Here is a 23,934-nt window from a genome sequence, read left to right as displayed (position 1 = left end):
CACGGGGAGTATTAGGATGTTGAAACACAACTTCAAGATCATCTGTGTATTATGGCATTGAACCCCAATGCTCACAGACTTTATTATAATAGGAATACATTCATAAATACACTTCAAAATTTGCAAACACATACATAAGCGCACTTAAAAATCTCTGCTTGTAAAATGTTTTGGTCTTGGCTCAAAGTTGTTTTCATATCAAGAAACCTTATTTTTTCATCCATTTCCATTTTCCATGGTCTGAGAAATACAAAATACTTTTAACTGTTAATTGTAGCATTGTTTTTAACCCCAAGTTTCATTCATTCATTACAAAACTCCTGTGGATTTAACGCAGAGAATGAGTCAACAAGTCAAGTGTTTCGTGTCATCTGTCTTTTACTGCTTTCAGTCTTTGGACCCTGGACGGATGCTGAAAACAGAGGACGTCTGCAGGAGATGCTCAGAGGTCTCATAACCAGGAGCTCAAACACATCTCAGGTCGCATCGCAGAGCTCAGGGAGTTTGGAGAATTACTCTCAGATATTAGGATGAGCAGAAACTCACCGTAAGAGGTGAACAAAGAGAAAAAGAGATGAAGGGAAAACACAGAATGCTCCTGCAGCTGCTCAGCTTTGCTGCTTTCCTGGCCTGTGGTGAGTTTATTTTTTAATTATCTTGTGAGGCTTGAGATTGAAAAATTGACATTGAATAAAGGCAAAGTAAATGTCAAAGTCAAAGTTTTTTCAAGTGACACAAAAAGTCTTCCCATAAACCAGTTATCGTGTTTTGTTTTGTTTTTAAAGGCAAAGGTGGAAAAGACTTTTTTCTTTTCTTTTTTTACACTTCAAACCTCATCTGCTCTGATTTTCCAACTTTTCCAACTGGGAACAAGTTGGAAAATCAGAGCAGATGAGGTTTGAAATGTAAAAAGAAAAATAATCTTTTCCACCTTTGCCTTCCAACCTTTGCCTAAGCGTTAAATACTTTCTGCCATGACTGAAATTTAACGTCATATCTTAATTGGATGAAAGAATATCTTTTGCATCTATCAACTTATGTTTGCCGTCACAAAGGCAGAATGCTTTTAGTGTTTTAAAGGATTTATCTGGTACAGGATTAAAGTTGAAGGCAGATTCTGTTATGGTCGAACAGATTGTTTTATGTTCCTGAAGCATCACGTTGCTGTTTGTTAGCTCATTCCAGAGGTGCGCACATCATGTGATTCTAGTGTTGGTGAAAGTTGTTAAAGTCAAACATTACCACTGAGAATTGTCTGACACAGCTGGACTGTGGATCTGTCATGAGACTTTTATGATTGATGGGTATTTAAGGGGTCGTAAACTCTATATTTACCAGGAGACTCTTTTTTTTAAACAGTTTTTTTTTGTGATGTTTTTTCAACAGTGTAAGGGAATCCTTTAAGCACCCATGAGGCGTTTGAGGTGTTCATGAATCAAAAACTTCTATTTCTTCTTTTTTTCTTTCAAATCCATAAAACCATGAATTAATAGCATTTTCATCTTAAAATGTGCAAAAGTGTTTAAAACTCCTGTTCCTCTAGCGTCCACTTGAGGATGGCTGAAGAAACACTGGAAGCCACGTACACACCAAGACAAAGAGATGATCTTTACAGCAATTTTTTTCCTGCTTTTTTCCAAAAACAGTTTTGTTCTAAATAGCTAACTTCTCTATCAGCATGTACTGTACAGAGATTTTTTTTTTTTAATGACTGAATACATTCAACATTATTAAATTAGTGAGTATCATGAACTCTTAGTGGGTTGGACATTTTTGAATGAAAATCTTTTGTTTTGTTTTGTTTTGTTTCTTAAATATGATCTGAAGAAAAAAATTCTGTAATTATGAGATAAACTCATAAAATTTATAGTTATTTTAAAAAACAAACCTTTTCACAATATTTTACTCTTCTTACTTGTTTTGAGAGTCAGACAGGAGCATCAGGGAAATCTGTTCCGCTGCAAAAACTGAAATTTCAGCAAGTGTTTGTCTAAATTTCAGTAAAAAAAAAAAAAAAAAAAAAATCTACTTGGACACGATATAAGCCACATTCACCTGACAAATCCAGAAAATGTCTTTTGCCCCTTTAATTGCTCAAAAAAATCTACCTGTATAGGTAAAAATATAAAAAAAAGAGTTGTAATAGTTTTGTATGTTGAAATAAGACCTTTGTCTGTACTTGTCTGGGGAATGTGACTCATTTTAAATCCAACAACACATTTTTGCTTAAAATAAGAGAAACTCTTCTTTAGATTTCAGTTTTTTGCAGTGTTGTGTAACTGGATAAAAAATCCTCACAGTAGCTTTAAGTTGGGTGAACACACTGAAGGAAAGAAGCTATGTCAGGCTGCAACTCATTTTTATGAAGAGTTTTTTTTTCTTGTGTTTTCAGCTCATTGTCAGTGTCTGGAGGGCTGGAGGGAGTATGAGAATAAATGTTACTTCTTTTCTACTGACACGAAGCCATGGCTGGAGGCTCAGGCCTTCTGTTTGGAGAAGAACAGCAACCTGATGAGCGTCCAGGACATCCACGAGAGGGTGAGACAGCACTTTCAGTCTGGTATAAATTCTCCATCTTTGATCACATACTTCAGGTTAATGTTTATTTTTATGTCTTGTGTGTGTAGCTGTGGGTGAGGACACAAATCGGCACAGAGATCTACTGGTTTGGCCTGAATGATCGCGCAGTGGAGGGAGTTTATGAGTGGGCGGATGGAGACCCCTTCATCCCATACTTATCGTGCGTAAAACTGGCACCAATGAGTTATTATTACTTTTATTTTTATTCTAATGAATTTTTATGCTGATGATCCCTATCTGTTTCAGGTACTGGGCTCCAGGTCAGCCTGATAACTGGGGAGCTGAACCAGGAGAGGACTGTGGTCAGATTTTGGGAGGAAGCTTTGGACAGTGGAACGATGAGAACTGCAACATCAAGAGGAAATACATCTGCAAGCATGTAAACGGTAAGTCCACCAACAGAAGTCCCTCCATATTCTCCTAGTCTGACAAACACTAGAACAGGGGTCTGCAACCTTTGGCTTCATAGGAGCCAGTTTGCCTCAGCTTACCTGGATTAAAGTCGTTCCAGAGCTACAAAATCTATTTTATCTTCAATGTAAAGACAGTAAAGTGGATAAAATTCTATATGTAGTTAAAATCTAGTGATGTCTTAGTTTTTTATTCGTAATAAATTTGCAAACCTTTAAAAACCTAGCAAAAAATTCTAAATAATAACAAAATAACTTAATAATATTGTGAAACTTTCAAAAATTTGCAAAAATTAAAAATCCCCCCAAAACCAAAAGTAATTTAATACATTTGCAGAACTTAAACAGCTTTTGAGAAATTTTAAAAGCTTAAAAAATGTCTAAAAGTTTCAAAAATTAAAATAAAAAGTTATTTCATATGGTCGCAAAATTAAAAAAATGTTAAAAAAAAAAAAAACAACATGCAACAGTTTCAAAAAACCTTAAAATTTCAAAAATTTGCAAAAAAATAAAATGGAATTTGACGAGTTTTCAAAACTTTCATAATTTGTAGATATTTTAATAAGTTATATGAAATTTCAGAATATTGCAAAAGAAATGTAATTTTAAAAATTTGCAAAAGTTAAGAAAATAAATGTAAAAAAAGGGGGAAAAGTTTCACTTAAATTTGATAACATATTTTACTTATAATGTCACTTAACTCATCATTCTTTCTTGTTTGCTTATGTTTGTCACATATCAAGCATTTATAGAAAGTCAGCATGTTGGCAGTTACAGTGACTATGCCTTTAATCATCAATACACTCTGTAAGACAAATAAAAAATTAAGATTCTTTATTTCAATAGTATTTTTTTAAAGCTACAAGGAGCCACTGCAAAGGAGTCAAAGAGCCACATGAGGCTCCAGAGCCACAGGTTGAAGACCCTTGCACCAGAACAATCAAACTGTCCATGTTATCATCCATCTGCTAAGTAAACACATCTCAGTAAAATACCAGATGAGAATATACATTCAGACAATTTTAATCACACAAACTTGCAAAATCTACAAGGAAAGTTAATCCATTTGGGACCTGCAGTCGCTCAGATTGGATACTGCAGGATCTAAAACTAAAAATAGAGCTTCTTATTGATCGTTTTTGGAACATAACGTTAAATATGTTCATGCATTTGAGTCTCACGAAAAGTTATTTATGACAGTGTGCTTGAGACTCCAGGTCAGAAGGGGGTGAGGCAGTCCAGTTAGGTTAAAACAGATCCTCCTCATAGCATCTTTAAAGTATAAATCTCTGAATCTGTAATGAAGAGGGTGATTGGGTACTTATGCAACACGCACTATCTGAGATATAATAAAGAAAATATCTAGAAGATGTCTCTAGATGATGTTTACATTTACATTCTCTGCCAAGTGCACAAACAAACAAAAGTATATCCATCAGTGTCTCACTAAACTTCTCTTTGACTGTGGGTAGGCTGCTTGTATAAAGCTAAAGTTATGAAATTGTGCATAATAAAATGATAATAAGTCAGAATGAAAGAAAAAAAAAACTTCAGACACCTCTTTTCTTAAATCCAAACACATAAGTGTGCATCTTGAAGCAAAAAGTACAAATAATACTTTAACTAGAAAGTCTGCTGTTTTTTATGAACACCATGTTTTTTTCCCCATAGCAAATCCCGGTCCTCAATGTGACTTAAACAACGGCTGGAGACAGCACGGCTCCAACTGCTACAAGCTGAACTCAGAAACCAGGAAGAGTTGGTCTGAGGCCAGAGGGGACTGTGTGCTACAGGGAGGAGACTTGGTGTCCATCACTTCAGCAGAGGAAGAGCAGTACGTTACAGGAAGGCTGGACTCATCATGGTTGGACCTCTGGATTGGTTTTTCCACTCTGGTGAGAGAAGCATGGTGTGGGGATGGGAGCCTCACTTTTCCTCTTTTTTGATTATTTTGAAATTTTTGTTTGATATTTAACTTGAATTTTTGTTTCTTTAGAAATGCAACAAGATTGGATGTCAAGTGCAGGCTGGAAACACTCAGTGGGCCTGGTCTGATACAACACAAGCCGGGTACACAAACTGGGCTGCTGGACAACCGACAGTGTAAGACGATACTCTGTTAACTTACATTACTGCAACTAAAATGTGACATTTTTAGTTTTTCAACAGTTAAAGTCTAAACACTTATTCTCCAACAGTGATGCTCAGGCTGGCTCATGTGCAGCAATAATCAAAGATGAAACAGAGAATTATGCAAAGTGGAGATCTCATATTTGCAGATATGAGCGTCCCTACATGTGCAAACGACCACTGAACAGTAAGTGGGCTCTTTTTTAGACTCACACATTGAGTTGCCTTGTTTTTTTTGCTTTTTGGGGTCTTAAATGACTTTTTCTTGTGTTTCTTCTAAATCTTCTTTTCAGCCATTTGCCCTGCTGGCTGGTTAAGCTTCTCTGGCAGTTGTTACTGGGTTGTCAGTAATAACAACATGCTGACCACTTGGCATGATGCTTTCACAAAGTGCTCTGATATGGGGGCTCGCCTGCTCATCATAAACAGGTAGGGGAGAGCAACACAGCAAGCTTCTTGCATTAATGGCAACTCCGTAAAAAAAAGTACCAAATAAATGGAGAAAGTTGTTTTTATGCACAGTCTAAGCCTGTATCAACATTTCTTTTGTTGTCAGCAATGATCACTGCAGCTAAGCCGGCTGATATTAACATCAGTGCACAGATATGAACACCTGCTTGAGTGAAATTGGGAACAAAATAAATCGCATGGCATGCATCTGATTGATATTTAAGTAGTTCCTTGATAGAACTGCAATGTCTACTTTTGGTCACAAGGGGCAGCACACACAGCTAAGAATGCAATGTAGGCATAAGATCGCAGGCATGAGAGCTGTCCCTCTGTCATATCAACTGCATGAAAGATCTATTTAAGATTCTTTGAGCTCTTTATGCACCTGACTGAATTAGTGTGAGTAAATTACCCAGAGTGACCTCTAGGGGGAGCCTGCAAGCATGAAAGGGTAAACCACCACTATAACATGGAAGTGAAAAAGGAGGTAAAAAAGAAGCAGGGAAGATGCAACCATGTTAAACATAAACCTATATGAATCTAGAGTATTTATGATTTTTACGTTTATGTATTTCTCTTCACTTGGGGGTTAAATAGAATGATTTAAAAAAAAAAAAAAAAAAAAAAAGTACACTGATAAATTGTCTATTTTATATAACAGTAGTATGGATCACTCAATTCTGAGTGCTGCTAAGGTGAGCTACATAATGTCATGACAAGACTTGAATTTCCATCCCGTTCCCAGTAATACAAACATAAGGCTTGGGCACTCCATCATTTTCTAGGTGAGGTCAATTCATCCTTTAGGGCTCAGGGTTGAGGAAATTTAGATCCAACCACAGCTTCAGAGATATCACTGATTGGGATTTGAGAAGCTAGCACTGGAAGATGCCATGTTAGGAATAGTGTACAGCGATCAGGTGGTTATAGGAATTAAGATCTGACAGGGAAATCAAAGTGAAGCAAAGGGTTTTTTCTCATCCTGAAGTCATTTTACTCCGACTATAATAGTTCTGCCTTGATTTTAGAGAATAGATATCTCACCTCGTGTGCTTGTCTTACTTGTCCAGTCAAGAGGAGCAGTTCTTCATTAATGGGAGACTTCCAGACTTTCACCAAGTGGACATCCCCGACATCTGGCTTGGTTTATCAGGTTTGTATGATTAAGTGCTTTTATCCTAAATGTGATTTTTAAGAGCACCTTTTAGAAATGAACTCATTTCTTATGTTTTAAATTCTCAGATAAGGACCAGGATGGGCATTTCAGATGGGTAGATAAAACTGACATTACATTTTCCAACTACGGATCTGGTTGGCCCCAAAACACAGTAGGCGTCTGGGACTGCGGACAAATCTTCACAGGTAGAACCAAACATTTATTTAAACAATAAAATCAATTTTAACAAGCATTTAGACTAGCTTCTTTTCTCCTCCAGGAAATTATGAAGGCAAATGGGAAACAACAAGCTGCTTCAAGACCCTGGGTTACATCTGTGAGATGACAGGCGGTCAGAACCCCAAACCAACAGCACACCCCGGTCAGTCAGACACTTCTCTTCATCTCCACATCTGTCTGTCTGGATAAAACCAGTGTGTACCAAAATAACTCCAATGATTTTATTTAAGACTTCCACTGTGACTCTGGATATTTGCTGTACGGAGACTTCTGCTACCAGTTTGAGACTGAGACCGTGAGAAACTGGCAGGATGCTGAGGCTCACTGCGTGGGCGAGGAGGCTCACCTGGCCAGCATACATTCTGCGGAGGAGCTTAGTTTCATTGTTGGTGAGCAGCTTGAAGAGCTGTCACATGATTTATCAAAACAATCCATAGATTACTATGCTTCAACTCAAACTTGATGTCATTTTCTTTTATTTGCAGCTCACATGCCAGGGGACGCCTGGATTGGTATGAATGATATCAGCGTTGAAAACACGTTTGTGTACTCTGATGGAACGCCTACAGTGAGTTAAAAACACAAACAAACTTTACAAATCATTGAAAAAAATCCAACAAGGGTTTGATTTTTGAAAATCTTTAATTAACAAGTTGTTATTTTCAGCACACCATTAGTTACTAAAACCATGATCTTGTGCTTGCTAATACACATTAAAGAGGGGGTACTCTGCTTTCCCATAATTCAAAAATGAATAATAACTAACAATGTTGGATGTTCAGACTAAACTTACAGATTTTTAACCCTCTTCATATTAACTTGTGGTAGAAGTCCTGACTTTATATACGGACATAAACACTGCAAAAGCAGCTTCCAGAGGGCTGACCAATCAGAGTAAAGAGGGTTTGTGGTCAGGGAACCTTAAAGAGACAGAATCTAAAATGAAGTGCTTCAGACAGAAGAGTTTTCTAAAACACTGGTGTGAGAAAAAATAAATATTTTATCCATCTGTAAATTATGTAAAGCTTCTACTGAGGTACCAAAAGGGACAGTGTAAAGCCTAAAAATAGCACAACACCCCCTCTGTAATCATAACGCATGGGTTACGAAAATGTAATAACTTACGTACCTGTAATTTCTTATTTCCTCAAACAATCATCCCAACAGATCATATTAATTTAACATAAAATTATAGTTTTTTTCCCATTATAGTTATATTGTGCAGACAAATGAATATCTTGTTACCTGATAACATTTTTCATTTAGGCACCAGATTAAAAATAATCACCCAACAGGAATTTGTGGGAAAAAGTGAGGTTATTCAGAGGGAAAGAGGGATTTTTTATCCTTTTGAGAAATTAAGTTGGGGAAAAAAATAATTCCTTTAAAGTTCAACAAAACAAAAATTACAACCAAGCAGCATTTGCTTATGATCTATTTGTGTCTAAGATGAACAGTTAATGTCAATGCCAACTCATGGCACGTTCAAACATTTTAACCTCTTGCAGACCCTTTGACTCCAGATCTTCAGTATCTTTCCTTCAGATTTTAGAATTTCATCAACCGAACGCCATGCATTCACCTTGTCCTAATACAACACGTCCCTGCTGGAGGTCTCCTAACTTGTTAATATCATTCTTTTTTTTTTTAATCCAAAATTCTGAACATGCTGGTAATCATAAATTTAGTTGAAATTCAAAACTCACCAAAGCTGTATGATCCTAAATAATAATCGCTGTCTTTTACTCAGTTAGCTGATATCGGGTTTTACACCTATAGCACAAAGGGCCTGCAAGAGCATGAATATGGTTTGTTTTTGGATCTCAGGACTTCTTCCTGTGGGGACACAACCAGCCGGACAACTGGCAGAACAACGAGGACTGTGTGCACATCAGGGGCGCTACTCACACTGAAGCTGGGAAATTCAACGATGATTTCTGCACCTCCACAAAGGAATTCATCTGCAAGAAAGGTCTGACACACTGTTATTCTTATCTTCTCCCTCATATGCTTCTTTTGTTTTATTCCTACTGCTTATTTCATCACTCCTGCCTCTTTAAGCCAAGGGTGCGGGGCCTCCTCCTCAGCCACCAACATCTGGACCAGGTGAGTTTAAGGATACTCTGAGCTTAAAGGTACTCTGAAATTAGTGTGTGAGTGTACATTAACTGTTGTGTTGTTAATTTCACAGGATGGAACGTAAAATGTGGTCACTGGATGCCGGACCCTTTTAATGACTTCTGCTACCTCTTTAACTACCTGTCTATGAGGACGTGGGCAGAGGCACGATCTGACTGTTTGAACCAGGGAGGAGACCTGGTCAGTATCACAGATCCCTTTGAGCAGTCCTTCATTCAAGGTGAGAGATTGTCAACAAAGTGTTCCCAAACAGGATCCTTGGATCTTCTGCTGAATTCATGCTGGAGTCTTTTATTCCTTCAACCTTCCTCTCAGGTGTGATCCAGCAGAGTCCTACAGGGATCTCTCTGTGGATTGGCGGACACGACTCGGTCACTGAAGGCGGCTGGGAGTGGACGGATGGCTCTCCTTTCAGATACATTCGTTGGAGTGCAGGTTAGTATTTAGACAAATATAACCTGTATAATCCTGATTCTAAAAAAAAACACGGACTACTCCTTCTTAGAATAGAATAGAATAGAATAGAATAGAATAGAATAGAATAGAATAGAATAGAAATCACTTTATTTATTCCTGAGGGGAAATTCAGGAGGAGTCACAGAAGCAGTCAAGAAAACAAAAATAAGAAAGTGTATAGAAAGTGCAAAAAGGTCCATAAAAATATAAATGATGACAGCTTGTCCATCATTGTCCAGTTCAGCCAGCCTCCACCTCCACAGGGTCCAGGACTGAGCTTCTTCAGTCATGCTCCATCTCTGTCTACTAGATCCTGTCTGCTCACAGCAGGTGAAGCTCTTCCAATGTGGCGTTGGTGTCTGATGTTAGCTCTGTTAGCCATGTCTGTGAATAGCATGATGCTACTCTGCCCTCTGGTATTCCCTCTGTTGCTGGGTTAGCACAGCTCGCTTGTCCATCTTATTGGAGATAGATCTTACGTTCCCAATAACGATGGATGGAAGGGCAGGTCGATGTCATCACCTCTTAGCTCACACCTGAGAACCAGCATGTCATCCTCACCTCCATCTCCTCACCTTGTGAGAAGACATCAGGCCTTGCACCAGGTAGCATTGACATGCTAGAGGCTGCTAACAGCCAATCTCACATGTAAAAAATGCAGCCATGGTTACATGTAGGATCTCCAGACAAACACAGGAGAAAAGTAGTAAAAAATATTGCTGAAGCCACAAAAAGTTTGTTGTCCATGACCAACAAATGAACCATACAAAGTAATGACCCACTCCAAATGCAAAATGATGAAAAAGAGATGAAAAAATGACAAGAAATGAACAAGGAAGAGAGAGCTGCAGTAAAAGGCAACCACAACAGGGGCGGCGCCTAGCAACTCTTCTTGACCTTATTTGCCTCTGCAGGTAACCCAGATAACTATTATGGAGAGGACTGCCTGTCTGTTTACATTAACGGAGGTTACTGGAATGATGACAACTGTGAGTACAAGAGAGGATACATCTGCAAGCGGAGAGGTGAAGTTTAACTTTATCATTATTTAGAACCAGATGCTGATATTCAGGGCAATGAAACGTGTTTGTAACACCACATGCATGTTGTGTTTTTTAGGACTCACACCTGAGCCTCCTCCACCTCATGATGGTAACAGTGCAGCATTTTCTGACAACACTGAGCGCCAAAAAAAAAACAGAAGCAACAAAAAGAGACACTTTTTTTCTGTAATGATCATCTGAGCTCTGTCCTGCTGCAGGTTACATGACGGCTCTGGTGTGCCAGGACTCCACTGCTGTCCTTCATTGTCCACAGGACAGTGTTATTAACATCAAGTCAGCTTTCTACGGGCGACAGAGTGCTACCACTTGTCCACCCCTGGATGGATCAGCAGGTGATGCTGCATGAAGGTTTAACTGAGAAATTATATTTCACAAATAAAATACTTAAAATTTGTTTTCCCTCTCTCTTTTTCAGGAAGCTGCACAGTTGAAGGTGTCCTTCCTATTTTTAGAAAGGCCTGCGACAACCGCCCGTTTTGTTTTGTCTACGCACCAGAAGTCGACCCCTGTCCAGATGTTTCCAAATATATTGAGATTGTCTACTCCTGTGAACAAAAAGGTATGCTGCTCTTCTTCTGGGATTATCCAACACCTGTCATTGGCACCATTTTTTCATCTCAACTGAAGCCTGATGCCTAATTTTATGATATTTTTGCTGCTCACAGTGTGTCTGCACGGTCTGGGTGTAGAAGACGGGAACATCACAGACTCTCAGCTCGCTGCATCCTCCTCCATTGGTGGATTCTCTGCCAGTCAAGCGCGTTTGAATGGAAATTCCTGCTGGAGGCCTTCAGGAAGTGGTATAAACCAACACAGTCATCACTTAAAAAAGGATAATTTACATGATGTGTACAGATGATCACTTTCTTCTTCCCCCTGCAGTAACCTCGAGCTGGATTCAGGTGAATCTGGGTCAGACCAGAAAGGTAACAGGAATAGTGATCCAGGGATGTCCTCAGTCTGATTACTGGGTCACCAAATTTAAAATACAGCACAGCATGGATGGCGCAACTTGGACTGACTACACTGCCGACGGGGCGGTGAGTTAGCAGGAAAACACACAGATTCAAACCAAATTGTGATTTTTAGAACAGGTTATAACACCGAGTTTCTTTTATTTGCAGTTTTTCCCCGGAGCAACAGACAGAAACACTCCTGAAACTCAGCTGCTGGGTACGCCTGTGTCAGCTCAGTACATACGCATCCTTCCTCTGGAGTCCAACGGCCAACCAGGCCTTCGCTTTGACGTCTTGGGATGCACACCTGACTGTACGGAAACTACTCAAAGTGCACAAAATGATGTTACAATCTGGTGGGATACCGTCTTTCATAGTCATTAATGAAAAATTCCTTTAACAGATGCAATCTCGTGCGCCAGCTGGCCCAACTTCCACTTTGCCAATGAAAAAATGACGTAAGCTGAGCCTAAATTTTGTATTGTGTTGTATTTGTTGACATTTTTGAGCCATTATATTCTTTTACATCACAATTCACAACAATTTACCTGATTCTTATAACTTACAGTGTTCACTGTCCAGCCCGCTGTGCTGAGGTTTATTACAGAGTGTATGGCACAACAACGTATCGTGGGGTAGGTGAATACTTTATTGCATCTGCATCATAACCAATGGTGGCTTGTGACTTCAAAGTGCTAGGGTGCTGCTCGACCACTCCCACCAGGAAACTAAAAAGTCTTCACTAAAGATTAAATGTGTTTGACATAAGACTTTGTTTTGAACATAAAAAGGCAAATATTATAGTATAGAGTAAAATGTGTCACCTGAAATAAGGTGTAGATTTAATGTGTCTGAGGTTTCTGGTTGATCATATATAACTAAAGCCTGGGGTCCAGATCTCTGCTGACCTTTGTTATTTGGAAAAGGCAGCTTTTTCTGGGGGGTGTATTGCACATCACCACCCAGCAGGTGGAAGCAGAGGGACATGTCACATGAATTGAGGTGTTGAGCGTGGGGCACACACAGCCCACTATATAAAATATGGACCAAGTCTTTGACGTCACTCATTTGTTTCTATAAAAGGGTTAAATCTAACAGTGGAGTTTGCTTTATCCCAAATGCTGACTCAGATTGACTTTTAGTCAACAAAGCCACAGGTAAAGAGGATTTAACAAGTTATTAACAATGTCACCCCAAAAAAGTGTATGCAAATTGAAGATACGCTATTTACACCAAAACTTTCTTTTGCATTCAGCTGTAAACATATTTACATCTGCCAAGTCTTTAAATGCCAACGTCAAGTTGACGCTCATGAAACTGCAGTTTTTATACACTTTCCCGTTGATTTTGTTTTCCAAGAGGCAACTTGCGGCTGTTAAAAATGAAAAATGAAGTTTTGCACCCTGTAGCTGTATGCAAAGAGGCCAAAGCCCTGTCTCTTGAACGATGCAAGGTTGAGTTCAGCCCCTGTTGACTCAGTATCAGAAACAAAGGGGTGACGTCACTAAGACTACATCCATACATTTCATGGTCTACCTAAGAACAGAGGCTTATTTAATCAAGGTCCATTCAGATACTCCTGTCCAGAAACCTTGAATCAGAGTTTGTGATATAGTATAAAGACAATTTCCTAAACTTGTAAGTGCTAATGGATAGAATGGTCATGTGACCACTGAGCTGGTCTGGGAGTATGATTTGACATTAACTGAAAGAGACAAAACTAAACTAAAATCTTAATTTAAAGTTTTTTAAAGAACCAAAACATTATCAGATAGTTCTTACTGTATATTTAATTTTTTTTTCTGATTAAAATAAAATACAAATGTTAACACAAATTATTGGCCTCTGCTATCCACTTGATCAGAAGACCAGAGCCTCTGTTAGCAGCCGAACTGTATCATTATTTTTTTTTTCCTTGATCTTGAGTGTTTATTCAGCTTCTCAAAGGCTTTTTGATCTAATCAAACACACTGCCTGTTATTGTACTGCCTTCACTGTAAAACCCAACAAAACCTGCATTACATTTGTCTCTTTCTTTGCCTCTGAACAGGACTCAAACATCTGTGCTGCAGCTATCCATGCTGGAGTGATATTGGATGAAACTGGAGGAGAATGCACCGTGCTGAAAACAGAGGGACAGGACTTCTATCCTGGGTCCACCAGGAATGGCATCACCTCCCAACAGTAAGACTCTTTCTTTCCAAACACCTTCCACTGATGCCATTCTAATCCACAGTTCATCAAACTTAGCTTTAAATGTGACTTTTAATTCAAAGCTTCTCTTTTTCAGATATGATGGAAACTATGCAGTGTCATATGTTTTTGCTGATGGAGGTGAGCTTTCCAGAGTCTCTGTGCACATTTTTCCCTTCAGGATTATTAATCCTGGAGTTTATCTCCTCCCTCTCTTCCTCAGAGCTGAGGTGTTCGGGACCTGACTGGTACGAGTTTGGCGAGTTCTGCTACAAACCTTTTGACGACAAGAAGACGTGGCGTGACGCTCAGACAACCTGCAGGGGCCTGGGTGCTGAGCTTGTGTCCATTCGCTCCATGACAGAGCAGAGCTGGCTTGAGAGCTACTTGTATTTGGGTATGGGTCCAGAAAATAACAAGTGACAACACATGAAGTGTCAATGTTGGTCAGTTACAGAGTTTTACTGTTAGGTACAAAATGTGTCTCCTGGACTTTCTCTCTCAGCCACCAGTGATGTTTGGACCGGTCTGAATGACCTGGCCTTCCCTGGTATGTTCACCTGGTCAGATGAACACATGGTGACGTTCACCTACTGGGCTCCAGGTGAACCAAACAACCATGATGGCTTCAATGAAGACTGTGTGGAGATGTTGCACCAGGTGAGAAGGATGGGAAATGTCGTCCTTTGTCCACCTGAAATACACAATGTAATACTTGTGCTTCATCTCTGCTTCAGACCGGCCGATGGAACGACGTGTCCTGTTCAGAACTCAACACCTACATTTGCAAAATGCCCAAAGCTCATTATCCACTGCCCTCTGTGAGACCCACAGAGTACGGCTGCCCTCAGGTAGAACAAACCTCTTATTCCTCTGCTCCCTGCATGTGTAGACAAGACTTCTTATACCAACCTAAAGCTCAGAGCGTGCTGTGTGATTAGAAACCACTGCATCAGCCTCACCTCTGTGATCTGTGTCAGGGCTGGGATGCTTACGGCTACGCCTGCTACTGGATGGAGGAGGCCGGCAGGAGCTGGAATGATGCTAAGACGTTCTGCAAAGATCAAGGCGGCTTTATGCTGCACATCGGAGACATGTGAGTTACATTAGAAGACAAAGACATGAATCAGCAGAAGTTTTAACATGAAAAATACTCTAAATCTACAAATGTGACCTTTCCAACTGCTCTGTGGGTGATCTGTAACTCAGTTCTCTTTGAAGTCTTTAACTCGCCAGCTTCCTTTAGGTTTAATTAAGAGGAATAGTGCATAAAGTATCAAAATGTCTGAGCTTGATAAATTTATGCAGAAAAACAACTAAAATAATCTTTAAAATTTCAGATTTTGTTTCAATGCTCAAACTTTTATTCATCTGGGTTTCTTTTATGTTTTTTTGATTTTATTAATCACTTTTTTATCTATCTGCTTCTGGAACTCTGGGAAAAAGGGAGCCTCAGTATGAAATAAAAAATAAATAAATAAAAAAAAATCCTTCAAAAATAGTGAAATTATCTGTTCATGCAGCAAGTAAACAAATTGGCAAGAAATCTTGAAATAAGAATGTTAGATAGATAACAGTTTCTCTCTAAAACTCTGATTCAGATTTTCTGCTTGAATTTTTACTGAAGACGCTAAATACACAGAGAAATGTGCATTAATATATCAAAAGAGATTCAAATTTAATACATTTAACATGTTATACATCTCTTAATCTACCAAAACAAGATAGAAAAACAATCGTAGCTTGATACTAATGAAAATGGGAAATTGCATTGATATGCAAGAGATCAGCATACAACGATTTGAAGTTGCTTTTTAAACTAGTTTTACCACAGAAACATGCCACAAATACTATTTGTAAACAATACTGAAAACTCTTAATGACAGAATACTTACAGGCAAATGTTTTCCAAACAGGAAGATAAAGGAAAAGTTTTGTTCAGTGCACAGGCTCTTGGCTGAATTAACTACAAGTACCGCAAGCTCAAACCTCCAAACAACTCAAAGCTTTGCTATCACTGCTTCAGTATATGGATGTCCCACTTCACTGGATAACATATAACAAAACAATAGAATGGATGTATAATCCAGCAAAGGATGTGCCTTGAGAGGAATTCCTAAGTGTTAAAAATAAGGAGGTGTTTATTTTTGGATTAAATACTTAAAAAATAACTTCTGAAGCAAAATAATGAGTTTAAGATAATGAAAGTAAGCAAAACTGTTTAATCAAATTCCCTTTTTAAACCTTAATTCCAGCTCATAAATGCCCAGAGGCAAGAAAAGTATCACTGATTTAGGTTAAAAAAAATTCTCAGTATGAGGAGAGCATTTTTAAGGTTTTCTTTCTTTTTCAAATAAAGTGTATTTTTGTCAAAATATAGATTGTGTAATATATTGCACGTAAAAAATGGGGCACTAGATGCGTAACTGTATCAGGAGTCATAGCGTGGTTTGTTTCTTTTCCATATTGTTTTTACTTTTACTTTATTTATTAAAACAGAAAACTTTTAAAACACGCCTATATATTTAACATGTTAAAATATTAAAATTTAAAGAATTTAAATCCCAGCTTGTGCAGAATAATTTGCAGAGAAGGTATTCACTGAGTCTCTATAACCGCAGTATTTTTTTTTCGAAACTTTGATTTACAATTGTATTTTCTTTATTGTTTGTACTTTCTTTACATTGTCTGCCATTAAAGCACCTTTTCACCTTCTTTTCTTTGGGCTTTTATCATTAATCAATCACTGCAATTTTTTTTCTGTGTGAGAACTTTGGGCTGTGTGCTTGTATGCATGAAAGCTGTGACACACAGAGTATTCGTACTGGAGTTTCTGAACCTCCTGTGTGTCCCTGCAGATATGAACAAGCACATTTTACCGTGGCGCTCACAGGAAGGACCGGCATGTGGTGGATTGGCCTGCGCGCTGAAGGCCAAGGTGGTGGAGTGGACTACATCTGGGACAACGGCTTACCTCTGACCTTCACTCACTGGGACAGAGACCAGCCAGGTACAAAGCTGACAGTGAATCCATCAGAGAAAGGTTGATAAACACATGCTGGTTAACACTCACGTCCTTTTTGTGTTTAGATAACGGCGATGGAACATGCGTGGCTATGACAACTGGTGCTGTCGGAGGTTTCTGGGATGATAAACTATGCACAGAGAAATTCTCCTTCATCTGTGAGAAACCTAGACCTGATATCCACCCACCCACTAAACCCCCAACTCCACCGCCTGCACAGGGCTGTGCTGAGGGCTGGACGGCTCTGCCTCACTTCAGACACTGTTACAAGGTAAACATGAGAGCCAATCAAACTTTACAACCTTGCTTCTTTGCTGGGGACAGCACTGATTTATGATGGATTCATACAGCTCTTCCACAACGTGGAATGGTCCCAGAAGAAGAGCTGGGAAGCAGCAAATGAGGACTGTGTCTCCAGAGGAGCTAACCTGGCCAGCATCCACACTCAGGAGGAGGAGCAGTTCCTGGGTCAGTACAGCAAAGGCACCAGCAAGTGGATCGGTCTCAAACACAACCCCACAGAAGGAGGTGAGTAAAGTCTGTGATTTGTAACAGTTCATTCAAAAAGAGGAAACATTAAAACACCAATCAATGCTTTCATCCTGCAGGCTACTCCTGGAGTGACGGCACTCCACTGTCCCACACCAACTGGGGTCACGGGGAGCCCAACAACCATGAGGGCCGAGAGGAGTGTGTGGAGATGGTGAGCACCACCAACGGCACAGTCTCCTGGTGGAACGATCTGAACTGTGACGCTCACCAGGACTGGATCTGTCGGATCCCTAAAGGACAGACCCCCATCCTGCCCCCAGTTCCTCCTCCTCCTGTTCCAGGTACACTAAGGAAAAGGTCAAAGTAAGAGGTGTCTTTTGAATTAGCAGAGCTCCTTTAAGTTTGTCTTCTCCTGTCTCCACCCTCAGCTCCTGATTGTGGATCAAACCCCGGCTGGAGGAAAAACAACAACATCTGCTACTACTACAACGACACCGACATCGTGGACTTCCACACGGCCGCGAGACGCTGCTACCATGAGAAGGCTATGCTCGTCACCATCCACAGCAAAGAGGAGCAGGCTTACGTTAACAGCATGGTACACTACGACGCTCTGTTTATTAACTGTTTACTGTGGTAAAGACGAGCAGCAGCGAAACATGTTGTGTTGCTCCTTCAGGTTGGGACCGGTGAGGTCGCTGCTGCTTGGATTGGAATGATGATGTTTGGCATCGCAAATGGACAATATGTGTAAGTGAAAACAGGAAATGTCCCTTTATTTACATTCTCAGATATTTTCAACCGTTTTTTATCATTTACATACTTTATTTCCACTCAAAGACATCTCTGTTCTTCTGCACAGATGGGTGGACCTCTCCCCGGTGACGTACACTCATTGGAGTCCAGGTGAGCCCAACAACGCCAACGGGGAAGAACAGTGTGTGCAGATGAACAGACATCAAGGTAGGTTAAATTACACACATCAGAAAATAAACTGAGGATGTAGAAATGTTCCTGAGATAATGTGTTTATTAGTGTTTGTCAACAACCTGTTTTTGTTCAGGTGGATGGAACGATGCCAACTGTGGTCGGGCAGGTGCAGGATACGTCTGTAAGAAGCACCCCGGAGATGTTCACACCCCTCCTCCACCCACACAGCCCTGGGAGGGAAACTGCCCCGAAGGTAGGACACACCTCTTTAATCCTCCTCTTTTATTTACAAAAAACAACTAGATACTGAGGCAGTATCTGTGATATTACACTCTGGCTTCTTATTGTCAACAAATGCCACAAAACATGAGATAAGGTGACAAAAACTATTTGGTCATTTATCTTATATTTACATGTACATTTCTAAATTCAACTCTGACAAAATGACTCAACCTATTTTAAATGAAAACATACAATCATGGCTGGGGTTTTTGTAGAATATTAATACCTTTCAAAGTTTGGAGGTAGAAAGGTTTAAAAATGTGACTTGGAATATTTTTTTAATAAGATCAGTTAATGCATCTAAAACTCATGTGAAGAGATTTTAAGTGGTTATAAAATATGTAAAAGAAACGATGATGTCTCTGTGGGGGAAAAAAAATAAATTGGGAAAACAAACAAGACCTTGCCAACAAGACTGATAAATTCTGGTATGTAAATTTTGGTTCCTGTTGCAGCTGATGCAGGTCAGGCATCAGACAAAGGTCAACGAAACACATTGAAAGAAAACATTGAAAATCAGTTTAAAAAATTCATGTAAGTTTTGAAAAAAAGTTACAGGGCAAGACTTCAGCTGTTTTGAGACATTTCCAGGGTGTCCGCGGGGTCTTAAAAAGTGTTAAAGTTGATAAATCAATTGTGGGAAAATTAAGGCCCTTAAAAAGTGTTGACAAGTCTTAATCGTGATGTTATGAGGTATTAGATTTTATTGGTATTCAAGCTTTGACTCCAGAAGTATCCATGAATATTTATTTTCCTCCTTGCGACTGTTACAAACTGACCTGGCACGCCAGACAGACAGTTCCATCTATCCACCATGGAAATGGTCCATCTGGTTCGAAAATGATTACGGGGTCTGAACTTTCAAAAGTAACCATACCTGGTGATTGGGCGATCATTCTACTCGTCACACTCATCACAGACCAGCTTGTGTCGGTTTTGGAACAAATTCTCTTTGTTCAAATCAATTTTTTACCAGATACAACACGACAAGATAAGGTATTTATCAATACAATTACATAGCGCTGTTGTTTGAAACGTGACAACAAGCAAAGTTATAATTTTGTGAGGCGCGGTATGCATCACTAGCAGCCCAACATATCCGTAGGCTAATGTGACAACAAACTCAGTTTGTACAGTAGTTTAGTAGCCATCTGTATGTAGTGCTGATGGAAAGCAAAAAACACAATCTCAAGTGCATGTCCTAATTTTTAAAACTGATAAAATAAATTCTTGTTTTTTTTTCTGCAAGTTGGCCTTGTATAACAGTTGTTACTTGTGGGAATGTCAATTAACCTGCCTTAAGTTTCATTTTTTCTTTCAATCTTTATTCCTTCTCAGTTTACCTAATTTATGTTAAAATGCAAACTACAATTGCCAAAGATTGGTTTCTAACAACAGCTTTAAGGCGTGTTAAAGTCTTAAGACTTTTTGAAAGGTTTTTAAAAAATTCTTTAAAAGGTATTGAATTTAACCTCAGGATTTCAGCATATACCCCGTGTTTTGTTAAATATTCAAAGAAAAGTGTTTCCGCAGAGATCTTCTAGAAGTTTCTTATGTTCCTGAGATTTATTGATTAGCTCTCAACGGCCTCATTTTTATAGGACGCAGGTAGTTTTGATGATTTACAGCTTCCTGAAAAAACAACCCTTCATTCTATTTTCAACAGCAAAAATGCTCAAATATAAATTGATAATTTTGTTTAATTGATTGATAATTGATTTTTGTTGCATAACACTTCGTCCATGTAGGAAAAGATAAATTAACCCAGTTAGACCAGCCCTGCACCATACCAAATATTTTTTATGTTCCTGTAATGGTTAATCCACCAGAATGTGCAAGCTTTTAATTAAAAAAAATAAAAAAACATAATTAATGCTAATATATATATATATTTTTTTTATCCATTAATTCTCAAATTTACGGTTTCTCAAAAAAGCAGAAAAAATAATTCACATTATTATTTTTTGATTGACAAGTTCAATTTATTCACTTTCATTTCTGGACAGAAAAATGTGTTCTTGAGGTTTTTCATTATTTCTGTTAATTTTTTAACTTCTCAAAAAGTTCCAGTTTTCCGGCTCAAATTCAAATTAAAAAGCACATTTTAGATTTCAGTGAATTATCCTAAAAATACCTATTCAGCTTGTTGATAAACTTTCTCAACAAAAAGAAAATACTTTTAAAAAACACCTCAATTAGAAGATAAGTACACATTAATGGAGGATAATCCACCCTCACTGCTTATCAGATATAATGTAAGACTTCTTATCTTAATCCTATCCTGACTTATTGTCCTATCTTAATGTTGGGTCTTTTCTGAGAACTATACTTTGTAAATAAAAAAAAAGATTGACTGTTTGATCTGAGGCAGTCGCCTTTCTTTCTCCCTCCAGGCTGGCTTCGTTTCAACAACAAGTGCTTCTTGTTCAAAGGAAAGAAAAATGAATTGAAAGCAAACTGGTCTTACGCTCGCAGCTGGTGCAAAGATCAGGGAGGAGATCTGGCTGTTATTGACAGCCAGTACGAGAACGGTATGTTAAGAGTCATCAACACAGAGATCATTACAGAGAGACTGCTCTCTGTGACTTAACCATCTCTCCTCCAGACTTTGTGGCCAGTTACCTGAGAGACATGGAGCTCCCCACGTGGATCGGTCTGTCAGATCTGTTGTTGGAGAATCAGTACGCCTGGAGTGACGGGGTCAGTCCTGTGCTGTACACCAACTGGAATGACAAGGAGCCCAACAACGCAGGAGGAGCTGTGAGGAGTCTTCTCAGACATTAAATTTATCCTTTTTAAAATGTGAAGTGAGATAACCAAGTTTTCTCTGATGCTCTGAACAGGAGCACTGTGTCGCAATGGCTCACAACCACCTGGTGAGCGGGAGATGGAACGATGACGCCTGTCATAAAGATCACAGCTTCGTCTGCTCCCGGAAGAAATGTCAGTAAACAACGCAGCTGTTTCCCTTCTTCTTTAAAATCAATCTGATCACATCATGTTTCAAAACTTTCCCAATCTGTGTCCACATCAGCCAGCAGCATCGCCCCCCCACCCCCCACAAAGAGCCCCTGTGAAGCCCCAGGCTACATCCCCTGGTACTCGAACTGCTACAGGCTGGTGGAGGAGAAGGCGACGTGGGATGCAGCTCAGGCAGACTGCGTTACGCAGGGAGGGAACCTGGCCAGCATCGACATGAGCTACGACCAGGCCTTTGTGGCTGGAGTGGTGCTGCAGGGCAAAGAAGACGCCTGGATCGGACTCAGACGGAAGGTGCTGTCACGGCGGGATCAAAGGAGTCAAACCAAACAACAAAGAAATGAATCTTTCTTAATCTGTCTTTCTCTCATATTTTCCTCATATGCAGGAGGACGGCTCCTACAAATGGTCAGACGGCTGGCCTGTTTTCTTTACTCAGTGGGGACCAGGTGAGCCCAGCAACATCAAAGACGAGGGCTGTGTCAGCATGCATGGATCATGGGCCTTCCATGGGACCTGGAACGACACCAAGTGTGACGTAGCTAAACCCTACATCTGCAAGATCTCCAAAGGTACTGAACACTTAACATTCTTCCATCATGAATTTTAGGCCGTATCCAAAAGACAAGAGCTCATCATTTTTCATTTCTTCTTTCAGAGAAACCACCACCGACTCCAGCCCCAGGTGACGGGAAGTGTCTGCCGTTCTGGGTTCCTTATGGTCGCCACTGTTACACCGTCTACAACCTGGAGCAGGGTTTCTCCTGGCCGGACTCTCGTCACTACTGTCAGTCTGTGCGAGCAGAGCTGGCCTCCGTTCACAGTCGAGCTGAGGTGGAGTTTATCAGGAACCTCAACTACTCGAAGAACCACAACCTCTGGATCGGCCTCACCAGAGACAACAACTGTGAGTGAAGAGAGAAATCAAAGAACAGAGCTTCAGAAATACGCATTAACCTCGAGTTCTTGATCCTTTAATGTCTGTTTTTTCCAGTCGGCTGGGGCTGGACGGACAAGACGCCTTTGGGCTTCCTTAACTGGGCTCCAGGTGAGCCGAATGCAGCTTTCCATCCCGGAGAGGTGGCTGAAGAGAACTGTGTGGAGATGTACCCGGATGGACGCTGGAATGACAACAACTGTCTACAGAAGAGAGGATTTGTATGCCGCCATCGCAAGTGTAAGGGCTTTTTTTTAGTTATCCAGTCACCAGAACACAAACGTAGAAAAATAACTGAACTTTTTGATGTTGAAGCAGCAAATGAAAAGTTTCTATGTTTAAAATTGTGTTTCAGACTTCACAACAGATGATGGGGGTAACCCAGTTATTCCCACTGATGGTCCTGGTGGCAGCAGTGAGTACAAGAAAATTACTAACACAGTTTCCTTCAAATGTCTATATAAACATATAAGTGTGTGTGCGTGTGTGTTCGTGTGTGTATATATGCCTATCTATAATCCCTGATTTAAAATCATATACACCTAACTGATAGTCAAAGCAATTTTGTTATCAGGCTTCAAACATTTTAATTTCTGCTGTGGCTTTTGAGAGCCAGCCTCAAGTGGCCGCTCTTGGAACTGCATTTTTTTCTTTCACTTTTGAACATCAGATGATGTAATTCCACATAACTTGACACTTGAATGCTGGGTAGTTTTTAAGAACTGTTACACTGACACACTTTGTCGAATACAGATGGAGGTGTTATAGCCGGAGCCATCATTGCAGCTGTCGTGGTTGTCGCTCTAATTTTTGGGCTGCTCTTCTACATGTTCAATGTGAAAGGATACAAAGTGAGCAACTTCAGCCTGCCGACGAGATCAAACAATCATGTTGATGTGGTGAGTTATTCATCCAACTAAACACCCAGTTTGTTGTTGTACCTGTTGAAGTACTAAGTCTGTTTTTTTCTCTTGCAGCCCGCTTTCAGTAACCCCAACTTTGGAGGAGAATCAGACACATAATTCATGAGTCTATTTCTGTACAGTTAGGAAATTTGATACATTTTTGCTAAAGAATCATGGATAATGTAGTTTTTTGGCTAGATTCATCATTATTGTACATATTTTGACAATTGAAGTGAGAAACATTAATGGTTGGCGTTAAGGTTTGCAGAAACTTATCTCTCCAGAAAGCTTTTTGTAATTGTCTGTGGTTTAATTTTTGTATTCAGAAAAGTAAACAATAAATGAGTTTTCAGTGTTTATTCATTTCTGTACACTGCAACACAAATTCTTTACAGATTTCACAAAAGGAAAAAAGCATCCTTCAAAAATCCTCCTGAAAAGTTTTCCAGTTATTTTTTTGTACAAGAGGCATAAACTTCCTGCAGGTTCATTCATAAATTATGTATGGACAGAAGAGGATGTAAGAAATAAAGCCAAATGTTGGAAAAGAAATGAATATGTTACAGTTGAACTGTTTCTGAATGTCAAAGCAATGATTACCTCTCGAGAA

General features: G+C 39.5%; 1 protein-coding gene across 1 annotated transcript; it reads left to right on the top strand.

Annotated features, from left to right (window-relative positions):
- The first annotated feature begins 592 nt into the window (after positions 1–592).
- On the top strand, positions 593–23,493 carry LOC141805663 (uncharacterized). The gene is made up of 50 exons (XM_074690816.1): positions 593–635; positions 2,393–2,538; positions 2,628–2,740; positions 2,827–2,966; positions 4,662–4,885; positions 4,987–5,093; positions 5,189–5,307; positions 5,414–5,549; positions 6,641–6,723; positions 6,813–6,932; positions 7,007–7,108; positions 7,197–7,355; positions 7,452–7,534; positions 8,794–8,938; positions 9,028–9,072; positions 9,158–9,325; positions 9,421–9,540; positions 10,476–10,586; positions 10,681–10,713; positions 10,823–10,957; positions 11,041–11,184; positions 11,291–11,425; positions 11,508–11,665; positions 11,750–11,894; positions 11,985–12,039; positions 12,150–12,216; positions 13,632–13,765; positions 13,872–13,915; positions 13,998–14,171; positions 14,280–14,434; positions 14,512–14,625; positions 14,755–14,870; positions 16,633–16,784; positions 16,865–17,070; positions 17,150–17,327; positions 17,408–17,632; positions 17,720–17,889; positions 17,971–18,041; positions 18,154–18,254; positions 18,355–18,474; positions 20,897–21,034; positions 21,109–21,263; positions 21,347–21,446; positions 21,538–21,776; positions 21,871–22,054; positions 22,141–22,389; positions 22,477–22,659; positions 22,775–22,834; positions 23,173–23,318; positions 23,397–23,493. The coding sequence occupies exons 1-50, from the start codon at positions 593–595 to the stop codon at positions 23,439–23,441; spliced, it is 6,495 nt and encodes a 2,164-aa protein (XP_074546917.1). The 3' UTR covers positions 23,442–23,493.
- Positions 23,494–23,934: the final 441 nt, after the last annotated feature.

Source organism: Halichoeres trimaculatus, unplaced genomic scaffold (genome assembly GCF_033239565.1).
Source record: "Halichoeres trimaculatus isolate MK-OKI-2021-1 unplaced genomic scaffold, fHalTri1.1 fHalTri1_scaffold_16, whole genome shotgun sequence".
NCBI lineage: Eukaryota > Metazoa > Chordata > Actinopteri > Labriformes > Labridae > Halichoeres > Halichoeres trimaculatus.
This window is presented reverse-complemented; position numbering and strand designations above follow the sequence as displayed.

Excerpts from the sequence above, each read along its gene's own strand:
- LOC141805663 (XM_074690816.1), top strand. The coding sequence starts at position 593 with ATGCTCCTGCAGCTGCTCAGCTTTGCTGCTTTCCTGGCCTGTG. Across the intron at positions 10,714-10,822 it reads GCCTCCTCCACCTCATGATG|GTTACATGACGGCTCTGGTG; the intron begins GTAACAGTGCAG and ends GTCCTGCTGCAG. Across the intron at positions 11,426-11,507 it reads CTGGAGGCCTTCAGGAAGTG|TAACCTCGAGCTGGATTCAG; the intron begins GTATAAACCAAC and ends TTCCCCCTGCAG.